The 10,000-nt window shown below is 36.9% G+C and overlaps 2 protein-coding genes across 2 annotated transcripts in view; both read left to right on the top strand.

Annotated features, from left to right (window-relative positions):
- The window catches only part of LOC113084856 (N-acetyltransferase ESCO1-like), an 8,653-nt gene extending 1,441 nt beyond the window's left edge, over nt 1-7,212 (top strand). The window contains exons 3-11 of the mRNA XM_026254987.1: nt 29-1,766; nt 3,301-3,385; nt 3,595-3,658; nt 4,112-4,202; nt 4,454-4,585; nt 5,124-5,213; nt 5,337-5,480; nt 5,777-5,961; nt 6,910-7,212. Of these exons, the coding sequence (XP_026110772.1) occupies nt 30-1,766; nt 3,301-3,385; nt 3,595-3,658; nt 4,112-4,202; nt 4,454-4,585; nt 5,124-5,213; nt 5,337-5,480; nt 5,777-5,961; nt 6,910-7,057 (2,676 nt within the window). The 5' untranslated portion in view covers nt 29 and the 3' untranslated portion in view covers nt 7,058-7,212. The remainder of the gene's footprint in view (nt 1-28; nt 1,767-3,300; nt 3,386-3,594; nt 3,659-4,111; nt 4,203-4,453; nt 4,586-5,123; nt 5,214-5,336; nt 5,481-5,776; nt 5,962-6,909) is intronic.
- A 1,096-nt stretch (nt 7,213-8,308) lies between these two features.
- On the top strand, nt 8,309-9,999 carry LOC113084858 (p21-activated protein kinase-interacting protein 1-like). Its single transcript, XM_026254989.1, has 5 exons — nt 8,309-8,614; nt 8,861-9,011; nt 9,143-9,281; nt 9,698-9,772; nt 9,924-9,999. Exons 1-5 carry the CDS (start codon nt 8,537-8,539, stop codon nt 9,982-9,984), a joined length of 504 nt encoding a protein of 167 aa, XP_026110774.1. The 5' UTR covers nt 8,309-8,536; the 3' UTR covers nt 9,985-9,999.
- Nucleotide 10,000: the final 1 nt, after the last annotated feature.

Raw genomic sequence — 10,000 nt, 5'->3', positions numbered from 1 at the left:
TGTAACTTGCTTTGTCATTTCTCCCTAGGATGCCTGGGCAGAAAAGAAAGATGCCTTTCTCTGAACCTGAATTAAAGAAAACGAAGATAGATCAAAGTCTCATGGAGTCGGATAAAACTCAGATGCCCAAGAAGTCTTTGAGAGGAAGACCTCCCAAAAACAAAGCTTTGGAAACTCCGCTGTCGTCTCCGAAGAAACATAAAGCACAGCCAAGGGAAGAAAACAGAAAAGCCGTTCGACGGTCGTCTCGCTTGAAAGCGCCGCAAAAGAAAGGCACGAGAGGAAGACGGCGTAAAGATGAGGGGAAGCCGAAAGTCTCTGGAGATAAAAAATCTCAAAATATGTCTGTCTTGAAGAAAGGAGATAAGAAATATGTTTCAAGAGTAAAGAAAGAAAAGCCAGCCATCGTTGAAACAATTAAAACAGTCGCAACCTTGTTTCCTGTGCAGATAGAGCATAATTATGGACGATTGCTTGACCTTCAAAGTGAGGAGATCACGTTACCCAAACCTGACAAAATTCACATGGCCAATGTAAGTGATCTGCAGTCACTTCTCGAACCGCGAGTGAGCAAAGTAGAAGAGCATAAGGAGCTTCCAACAGACCCTATTGAGAAAATCACAGTGAGTGTGGATGCAAAAGTGGATGTGCTGAGTAAATCTCCTCCACCTCTAGAGGCGCTTTTCAAAGTCATCCAAGAAACCAGCATCACAAAACACTCCTTCTCCGGTAAAGGCATTTCCGACATGGATGAGTTAGAAGTCGTGAACACTTGTTCCCTGCAGGACAGCGTACAAAGTACCGACATGGCAAAAGTGTTTCTCCCGGATTCAGAAGCATTTCTGAATGACGATATTGAGATTGAACATTGTGTGGTGGAGATCGAAACTTATGAGGATTTGAAGGAGGAGGACATGGTGAAAAAACCAACAGGTGAAGCTGTGACGTGTAAGGAGGTCACTTCTTCGCCCTCTTTGCCCCAGGAAAGTGCGACGGACTCCTCGCAAGAGCTTCCTAAAAAGCAAGCCATGAACCCCCAGGCTCGGACTAAGGCACGTCTGGCGGCTTTAGCTGAAGAAAGGGCGGCTGCCGCTAAGAAACCCCGACCTCGACAGCTCAACCTCCTCGCTCTCTGTGAGGAAATCGCGGATGATATTGCATCCGATGCTCCTGGAACTTCAGATGGGAAAAATATTGAGCAACAACAGGAGGCGAGTGAATCTACAGAGGTTTACGAATCCGAAAAAGAGGCGTCTGAAAACACAGCACCCCTCGAAACCTCTAGTGTTGAGACTGATGAGCCCAAATGTGAGGATGGTACGCCTAAGAAACGTTTTTTCCTCAGCCAGGTGTCTTTGCCACTCAAGACCCAGGAAAAGAAGAAACTCTCCCGCTTTCAGAGGCTCAGGCAGGTGGAGCTTCAGCGGGATAAGTTGACTTGGACCCGTGTTAAAAAGCTGAAGTTGGATCAGGTGAGTCAGGATGGTTCTCTCAAGGACATCGACGCTCCATCAGTTTCACCCAGCGTGGCCACCACCCCTGCACAGGTTCCTGTGCCAGAAAGCGTGCCCAAAGTGAGCTCCAGTGAACCCAGGAGGGCACTTCCGGCTCAGGCGCCACCCATGCCTAATGGAATCACCAGCCCCAAACCCAAACCAGAGGTGGAGTATAAACCCTACACTCCCAGACGCAAGTATTCTCCAGATGACTTTGAGCTCGAAGGTCTTGAAGAGGAGACGAGCAAACCAGCAGCACCCAAAAATGAGGTTCAGACACACATCCACTACCATTTAAGAGTTAAAAAATGTTTTAAAACATTTAAAAAATCTTTTTAATTTGTTATAATAAATTATACTTGGCAAATTTTTATAAATATGAAGTCGTAAAATGTCTATTGTACTGCACTATGAATCAATTATGATGGATTAAAAATTACTGTGGGGAAGTCGTGGCCTAGTGGTTAGAGAGTTTGACTCCTAACCCTAGGGTTGTGGGTTCGAGTCTCGGGCAGACAATACCACGACTGAGGTGCCCTTGAGCAAGGCACTGTACCTTCAACTGCTCCCCGGGTCCCGCAGCATAAATGGCGGCCTACTGCTCCGGGTGTGTGTTCACGCTGTGTGTGTGCACTTGGATGGGTTAAATGCAGAGCACGATTTCTGAGTATGGGTCAGAAAAATACTTTTAAAATGCCTTACATTACAGGAAATGTTCAAGGGTTTAGGGTCAGTAAGGGTCATACTTTATAACTTTTTTATTATACTATTATGTATTATAATATATTTTTTATTCTAATTTTTATTATACTTTTATTTAACTGGGATACATTAAATTGATCAGAAGTGACCGTAAAGACACTTATAACTTTACAAAAGATGTTTTTCAAATAATGCAGGTCTTTTGAACTATTCATCAAAGGATACAGAAGAAAATTGTATGTCAGTTTTTTTTACATATTAAGCAGCGCAACTGTTTTCAACACTGATAATAATACAAATATTTCTTGAGCAGCAAATCAGCATATCAGAATGATTTCTAAAAGATCGTGTGACACTGAAGACTGGAGTAATGATGCTGAAAATACAGCTTTGCATCACAGGAATACATAACTTCAAAAATATATTTAAATCGAAAAAAGTGATTTTAAATTGGAATAATATTTCACAATATTACTGTATTTTGATCGAATAAATGCAGCCTTAGTGAGCATAAGAGACTTCTTTAAAGGGGTCCTATTATGTGCACCTATTATGTTTTGGGGGTGTTCTAGAACAGGCTCTCATACTAGGTTGTTAAAAAAACACATTATTTTTCACAAATTTTATATTATTACAACACCCCTCTCCGCGGTCTGTCTTGAACGGCTCGAATAGTTCCTGTACCAAAGGAAGGCCCGCCTTCTGGAATATGAAATGTGCTGTGATTGGTTAACTGGGGCCAGGCCAGTGTGTGCTGTGATTCGCTCTACTCGGCGCCGTCTTGGGAAGTATCGTCCCTCTTACCATAGCCGCCTAAATAAATAAAAATACACATTGATACACATTGTCAATTGTAAAATAGGGATTACAACAGAGTCTCATCACTGAATATTAAACTTCAGCAAATATCATTTATGACTTTCTACAAGTTGTTGAGGAAGGCTGTACGATTCCTTTTCGTTACCTGTCAGACTTACAATTTATTGTCTAAAATATTTTCTACACATTATTTGAATCAATATGTATTCTCTTTATGAAACCTCTTCATGCTTGCACTCTGAACAACCACTACAATTGATGACAAAATGTGTCTTTCTCACAGGTCAATGCAGAGCAGTCCTCTTCATCAGCTAAAGTGCAGCCCAAACCAGCAGTAGAGAGAAAGCCATGCGTCCCCGCTTCTGCAGGTAGACATTAGATTATTTCATTTGTTTTGAGTTGAACACGAAAGCCTTGCAATTCTATTTTCATAGTTGGCACTTGTGGATCTTATCATACCCAGTTAATAAATTGTTTAAGTTTTAAACATGTTAAATTAATGATATTTGACAGTATGTCTAATAATAATAAAAAATATATATATATTTCCCCTACCTTGTGGTGCATGTGTTCACAGATAAGCTGAAACCCTCTCCCCAGCAAGAACCTGACCAAAAGACGCAAACAGAAAACAGCAACCGGTAATTTAAAGGCCTTTCATTAAAGATTTGAAAAGTAAAAAACTTGCTTTCAGGTCTGTAAAAAAGCACTGTCATGTTGAAGTGTAATTTTTTTGTCCAAAAGCTTTCTCATTTCTCAGTTTAATGTGCAATTATAAAGTTTTATTAGCCTAAAAAAATGATGTGGATCTGCATGTCAGAGCATTGTTTGTTCGAGCAACACTGACACAACCAATGCCACGAGTTTGAGGCGCTCTCATTTTGTTCAGGGCAACTTTTTCAGAAAGTCATCATTCTTTCAATTTTTTTTTTTTTTTTTTTTTTGCAATTCTATTTGTTGATGCTATAACAGAAATGATGGACATCTATTGAGATATTCTCAAAAAACATAATTCTCATTAGGGTCCATTCTTGGTATCTGGTTTATTAGTTATTCTATAGAAAATCTGTTTGAACTTTCTGCTATCATTTCAGGGAAACTTCTAGTGTTGAACCTGGATCAGAAGAAAAGAAAGAGGACAAAACCAGTCCCAAGTCTGCCAGCACAGCAGCACAGTCCGGCGATGTAAGTCTGTTATATTCTAACAACCTTTGTGTATTTGTTTAGGTTCATTTATCCCCATCTCCATTTGGATTAGTTCATCATAATTAATCATAATTTCCTTGTATTTCTTTTCATTCCTTTTTTTTATTTTTTATTATAGACCTAGATGCAAATACTTGTCACAAATTTAGTTTGCACTGTTTTGGAATGAACAATTAAACCTAGAAAAGAAGACATTCGTATTTGGTGAAGGCTGTTTTTGTGCTTTACAGGAAGCTGGTCAGAAGGCGTTTGGTGCGCTGATGTGTAACGTGTGTGGGATGCTGTACTCTCCTACCAGCCCAGAGGACGAATCCCAACACCTCCTCTTCCACAACCAGTTCATCAGCGCTGTCAGATATGTGGTGAGTCAAGAGAAACTGTTGCGTCCTATCCAGATACTTATCATTACGTTATTTACCATAACATAAAGATGTTGTTTCACTCAGATCTGTCAGCAGTAAGCACATCTTTGAGTGGTTTTGTTTTTTTAATGCATTCTTATAAGATAAGTTTTAAAAAAGTAAAAACATATTAACTATCAATGTAGACTAAAAACGAATGAACTAATTCATTGCAAATGTTCCCGTAATTAATGGTGATTAATTTTGCCTTACATTGGAATTAGTACTAATAAATATATTTTTACAGTGACTTGAAATTAACGTAGAAACAACATTAAAACACGGTGTATTATAAGTACTTATTCAGTGACATTCATTTCATAAATATAGCCATTTAACGTTTACAGTTAAGTTGAAAAATATTATAACTTGTCTTCACATAAACGTATAGCGTGTGTTGCATATAGTGTAATATTTGACACAGTTATAGGATAGGGGTTTTAGTCTCAAAATAACTATATACCATCTCTCAAAATCATTATTGCAATATCTGTACCAGGGCTGGAAGAAGGAGAGAATCTTGGGAGAGTATCCTGATGGCAAGATTATTCTCGTTCTCCCTGATGACCCTAAGTACGCACTTAAAAAGGTACTTGTCTCTTCCTCATATCTTTCCTTTCACTAGCCCCTCTATCTGTCTATTTCAAGACGTCTAATAGCATTCAAGATACATATGATACCTGTTTATAATATGTGTCTGGTTTGATTTGAGGTTGAGGAGATCAGAGAAATGGTGGACAGTGACTTGGGCTTCCAGCAAGTGGAGACCAAAGTCCCATCACAGACCAAAACCTTCCTCTTCATTTCAAATGATAAGAAAGTGGCAGGCTGTCTTATCGCCGAGCACATACAAGAGGTCAGCTGAGCACACAGGTGTTTAATGTAGCATGATTATAGGTCTATATCATATTAAATTCATGCATCATTTTTAGAAACCAATAAGAGTGCAGTACTCTAAGCTCATTTAATATATTTATGTTATTTAAACCCATTCATCAGAATTGCACTGGTTTTCAATTAGCAGAGAAAATGTGAAAAACATGCATATTCCATATAGGCCTTTTAAAAGTCATTGTAAGGTGCTACGTCTCTATGTAGTGTTCGTCTTAGTCAGTTCTACATCTGATGGTTTTGTTTGGCTGCTGTGTGCAGGGATACAGGGTTATAGAGGAGTCCGTGCCGGAGGGTACAGAAGGAGAGAAGGTCATGTACGAGCGTCAGAGGGCCTGGTGCTGCTCTACCACACCTGAGCCGGCGCTCTGTGGTATCAGTCGCATTTGGGTGTTCAGCATGATGAGACGGAGGGGCATCGCCTCACGCATGATAGAGTGCCTCAGGTAAAGGGTTGAACATTTTTCATGAGCAAGTCAAGTCACCTTTATTTATATAGCGCTTAATACAATACTGACTGTGTCAAAGCAGCTTTACAGAGTCAACAGGAAAAAAGTTTGTCAATAAAGAGTAATTAAAACCACAAATGTAATTTATTACAACTACTGCTTTCAAACGATTAATCATGATTAATCGCATTCAAAATAAACATTTTTGTTTACATAATATATGTGTGTGAACTATATATACATATAAATACCCACACATGCATGTGTATTTTTCAGAAAAATATGTTGTTTATAAAGATACTTGTAAATATATTAGATATAATATACTAGATATAATGTTAATATTGGTAGTTATAATTTATTAAAACACAACAACTACTTGGAATGTTTTAATAAAGTTATTTATGGATATAATTATATTAAAATAAATTTGGGGGGGATTACGTTTTTTTTCTGAGAAATTAATCATTTTATTCAGTAACGATGTATTAGAAGTTACAGTAAAGGCGTTTATAATGTAAAAACAATTGTATTTTAAATAAATGCTGTTCTTTTGAACTTTCTATTCAACAAAAAATCCTGAAAAATGGTGAGGTTTCCACAAAATATTAAGCAGGACAAGTGTTTTCAGCATTGATAGTAATAATAATTAAACATTTATTATTACCAAATTAGCATATTAGAATGAAAATTCAGCTTTATCATCACAAGAATAAATTTAATTTTAAAACCTATTAAATTAGAAATATTTAAATTGTAATATTTCACATTGTTACTGTTTATTTCTGTATTTTTTTTTCTCTGTGAAGCATTAGAGATAAAAAAAAAAAAAGTCTAAATCTCAGATCTATAAATCTTTCTACAGTTTACAGGTTTTCGAGTGTTAAACAAAATAAATTTGTCTTTACAGGAAAGACTTAAATGTTGATTTGTCTTTTTCTCCAGGAATAATTTCATCTATGGGTCTCATCTAAGTATAGACGAAATTGCCTTCTCCGATCCCACGCCTGACGGGAAACTCTTCGCTACACATTACTGTGGAACCTCTCAGTTTTTGGTCTACAACTTTGTTAGCGGCAATCGCTCAACCTGACAGGACGTGGGATATAGAGCTCAGTTTAAAAATACTGACATTTGAGAAGAGGACTGGACTTAGAAGACTTTATTTCACGATACCAAACAGTGGAAAAATGAAGTGAGAGAACACAAACTGACCTTAGGATGTTTTAAAGGCTCTTTTTGTTCAGAGTCCTGCTTGAATTGATAAACATTGGTACAGGAGATGTTAGGATGCAAAGCTAGATACTGATATCTAACCCTTACGGCCAGTTTGAGGTTTTTTTAATAAGCCTGCAGAGTAGCTTATGCCTGATGCATTGTCAGTGAAAGACATCTAAACTGTTCTCTCAGGTTTAGGTTGCAGGCAGCCCATGTTAAGTGGAAGCCATGTAGTCCAGTGCACAATTGCAATATCAGTGTAAGTACTTCTTCCTAGAACATATAGGAAGACGTGTGAACTTTTCTACTGTAAGCAATGCCTCGGTCTTGAGGCGACAACTTTCGAATCTCAGGTTGAAAACATCATATGAATTTCTCATCGAAATCTCCCTTTAACCCCTTCATGATGTCAGCTGTTTTAAAAAAAAAGAGTATTTTCCTGATACAGTGTGTTCCATGTGCATTTTAAAGAGGTTTACATGCATGTCATTGACATCGAAAGACGGCACCATGATTTCAAAGAAGTCGCTGGTTTTGCACAACACTGTGCAGAATGAATATGATTCATTTGTTTTTAAACACAAGTGTAATAATTCTGAATGTTTGCGCGGTCATCGTATTTCATTTTAATATTTTTAAAATGATTTTAGGTATGTAAATGTATTTTGATTGAATTATATTAATTTACTCATGGAAATGACTACAGATGGATCTTTCGTATCTACACTAGCAGGACAGAGGGTTTAAAGAGTTGTTCTTTTGTAAAATAATAAAGTTTAGTTCTCTGAAGCTAATAATGATAGAAGCCAAGGTGATTGGTTTGATTTTATATATTAGGGATTTACGTAATTTATAAATTGGGATGTTGGATCTTTCTTTACAAAAAGTGAAAAAGGAACGGCTTACAGGAGGAAAAAGTACATATTTTAATTTCTATATACATTTTATTTGGTCACTTTTTTAATTTATAAAGTGAAATTATGTATCTACATGTTGTTTTCATCTTTGCTGTGCTGAAGATTCAGGTTAAAAACCCTGTTTTGTTTCCCTGTTTTTCTAAAAAAATAATAATAATAATAATCCCCATCCTTTGGACCTTTTTATTTTGATTTTTATTCAGACTTTTATTATGCAATACGATACTTCCGGTGGGCGTTAATTACGCGATCACGCATGTCTCTCGCCACGCGTTCTGGGCATGAGAAAAAGTATTTTACGTTAAAAAGGCGTTAGTCTTTTTCTAATATACACCGTATAACCGATTTATTAACATCAGTAGATATTAATGCGGGACAGCGCGTCATCTGTCTCCTGAAGTCTGTGTAACTGTAAGAACACGTGTTTTATAGTCATCATGGGGGATCAAGTTGAGTTGGTCGCTGGCTGTTATGAGCAGATAGTGTTTGGATATCGAGTGTGCCCTGGTGACGAGGTAATTATCATTCTTCAAAACTTTTCTTTTGTTAATCGATAGAATCTTACTTCGTTTTCAGAGTGAATATGAAATTCTGTTGTGTCTGTTGTTTTGTTTCAGCCTGCATTTGCATTATTTTGATATTGGTACTTCCATAATTTTACTAAAGTGCTATTATTATTATTCTATTAATTTGTGTGTGTGTATATATATATATATATATATAAAATAATGAATTAAAAATGTTTTTCGTGTCTATTTTAGGAGTGGACAATCGAGCCCAACTTTACCCATCATGCACACACAGCATCACTGACTGCAGTTTCATCCAGTGATCAGTTCATCGCCACTGGAAGCCAAGATGAAACCATTCAGCTCTATGATATGAGCAAGAAAACTGAACATGGTGCTTTGTGCACCATATGGTGAGGATATGTGTGCATTATTTTATTTTGGTTTCTGATTGGACCTAAAGAGAGCTGGCTTCAATGGTTCAGCCTCAATGACATTGGAGTTTCCTGTATTGTCATATACCATGTTATAAAGCATATCGATTCTCGACAGGTACTATCTCATGTCTGGAGTTCTACGGGACGTCCCATTTACTCAGCGGAGGACAGGACGGGCTCATCTGTGTGTGGAGCACCAAAAAATGGGAATGTTTAAAATCCATCAAAGCTCACAAGTAAGTTTTCTAAAACTATCCAAAACTTTCTGATATAGTGTTTTTTTATTTAGCGGGGATGTGTTAAGGTGATCAAAAGTGACAGTAAAGACATTTAATATGACACAAGAATGCTGTTATTTTGGACATTTTATTCATTGAAGAATCCAGAATTTTTTTTTTTTTTACATTGAAAATAACAATAAAGTTTTCTTGAGCAGAATATCAGAATGATTTCTGAAGGATCATGTGAAGACTGGAGTAATGATGCTGGAAATTCAGCTTTGATCACAGGAATAAATTACATATTAAAATTTATTCAAATACAAAACTATACTGTATTTTTATAATAAATGCAGCAATGGTAAAGACATGCAAAAACGTGACAAAATCACAGCGACTACAAGTGTTTATAAGTTTGGGTTTTATTTGTTTAGGGGTCATGTTACTTCTCTGTCAGTACACCCTTCTGGAAAACTGGCGCTCTCTGTCGGAACAGACAAAACTCTGCGGCAAGTACACAGATGTTTTCATGTTAATATAAATATATCAAAAATTCTGTTCAGATTGTTTAGCTGTGAATGTGTTTGAATTAAAGTGTTTTGATAACAAACAAAAAAAAACCATAGTTTTGATGAGGAAATTGAATTGCTCTAATTACAGAACATGGAATCTTATTGAAGGACGTTCGGCTTTCATCAAGAACATCAAACGGAGTAAGTGAGATTATAATACGAAAA

Source organism: Carassius auratus, unplaced genomic scaffold (genome assembly GCF_003368295.1).
Source record: "Carassius auratus strain Wakin unplaced genomic scaffold, ASM336829v1 scaf_tig00040743, whole genome shotgun sequence".
NCBI classification, from domain to species: domain Eukaryota; kingdom Metazoa; phylum Chordata; class Actinopteri; order Cypriniformes; family Cyprinidae; genus Carassius; species Carassius auratus.
The sequence above is the reverse complement of the archived record's forward strand: the minus strand, read 5'-3'. Positions and strand labels throughout refer to the sequence as shown.

Excerpts from the sequence above, each read along its gene's own strand:
- LOC113084858 (XM_026254989.1), top strand. The coding sequence starts at position 8,537 with ATGGGGGATCAAGTTGAGTTGGTCGCTGGCTGTTATGAGCAGATAGTG. Across the intron at positions 8,615-8,860 it reads GAGTGTGCCCTGGTGACGAG|GAGTGGACAATCGAGCCCAA; the intron begins GTAATTATCATT and ends TGTCTATTTTAG. Across the intron at positions 9,773-9,923 it reads GGAACAGACAAAACTCTGCG|AACATGGAATCTTATTGAAG; the intron begins GCAAGTACACAG and ends CTCTAATTACAG.